The 1,074-nt window shown below is 64.1% G+C and overlaps 1 protein-coding gene across 1 annotated transcript in view; it reads left to right on the forward strand.

Moving 5' to 3' along the window:
* Positions 1–928, forward strand: part of LOC124232463 (mucin-3B-like) — a gene marked incomplete at its 3' end in the record, with an annotated part of 3,866 nt that extends 2,938 nt beyond the window's left edge. Inside the window, exons 2-5 of the mRNA XM_046649431.1 lie at positions 2–83; positions 228–398; positions 484–575; positions 854–928. Of these exons, the coding sequence (XP_046505387.1) occupies positions 2–83; positions 228–398; positions 484–575; positions 854–928 (420 nt within the window). The remainder of the gene's footprint in view (position 1; positions 84–227; positions 399–483; positions 576–853) is intronic.
* Between the last annotated feature and the right edge of the window lie 146 nt (positions 929–1,074).

Genomic DNA, 1,074 nt, shown 5'->3' on the forward strand with positions numbered 1-1,074 from the left:
ACCAACTGCACGTCAGACGTGGAAGGCGCCATCAACTGTAACCAGGGCCAGTGCTTTGTGCAGAAGACTGGTCCTGAGTGCCGGTGAGGCCCCGCCCACACGTGCGCGCCCCGCCCACTCCCCCTGTCGGGAGCCCCGCCCACCTGCCAGCCCTGGCTGGGTCCAGTTGCGCGAGTTAACCGGGCTTGGGAGGTGGCGGGGTCTGTGACCTGTGACCCCCTCTCCAGCTGCTTCTCCACGGACACGCTCTGGTTCTTGGGCCCACGCTGCGAGGTGGCCGTCCAGTGGAGGGCGCTGGTCGGGGGCCTGGCCGGGGCCGGGGCGCTGCTGCTGCTGCTGCTCCTGGCGCTGACATTCTTCGTCAGGCGCTGGAGGAGGAGCGGCCGAGGCGGAGCCCGGTGAGCACCCTGGGGGTTGGGGTGAGGGCGGCAAGGGGCCTCAGACCCGGAGGCCCTGCCCTGACGACGCTGTGCCCTGACTCAGGTCCTGGGACTATGACAAGAAATGGTTTGAGATTTGGGATGAGGACACCGCAGGGACTTTTTCCAACTCGGGCTTCCAGGATGACCAACCTTGTGAGTCCTGCCTCCTGGGCAAGAGTGGCAGGGGTTTCCCTGGGCATCACCCCAGCCTGGGCAGTACCAGGTGACCTTCCCTGGCCAAGAAAGACACATAGCTCCTGCCAGGGCGCTGGCATCTCCTCTTCCCTGAGCCCCTCCTGGGGAAGGCCAGGTCCTGCACAGGCTGTCCCTGTAGGGCACATGGGGACACAGAAGCCCCCTGAAGCCCTGACTCCATCACGTTTCTTCCCTCTCCCTCTTCTACTCTCCCCTCCTCTTTTCTCTCTCTCTAGTCAAGGATGAAAATTTCCAGGTGGCCTTGGAGATGGTGAACACCAATGTGAGGGTGAGAGGGCAAAGGGGGGATGGTAAGTTCTCCCAGGTCCAGCTCCAGTTGCCCCACCCACCCACCAGGGCAGGCGGCTGGGCTGGGACCAGGAGGCAGTGAACTCCCAACCAGCCTGAGTGAGGTGGCTCTGTTCTGACTCCCTCTCATGTGCTCTGTGGCAGGTGC

This window comes from Equus quagga, unplaced genomic scaffold (assembly GCF_021613505.1).
Source record: "Equus quagga isolate Etosha38 unplaced genomic scaffold, UCLA_HA_Equagga_1.0 HiC_scaffold_6342_RagTag, whole genome shotgun sequence".
NCBI classification, from domain to species: domain Eukaryota; kingdom Metazoa; phylum Chordata; class Mammalia; order Perissodactyla; family Equidae; genus Equus; species Equus quagga.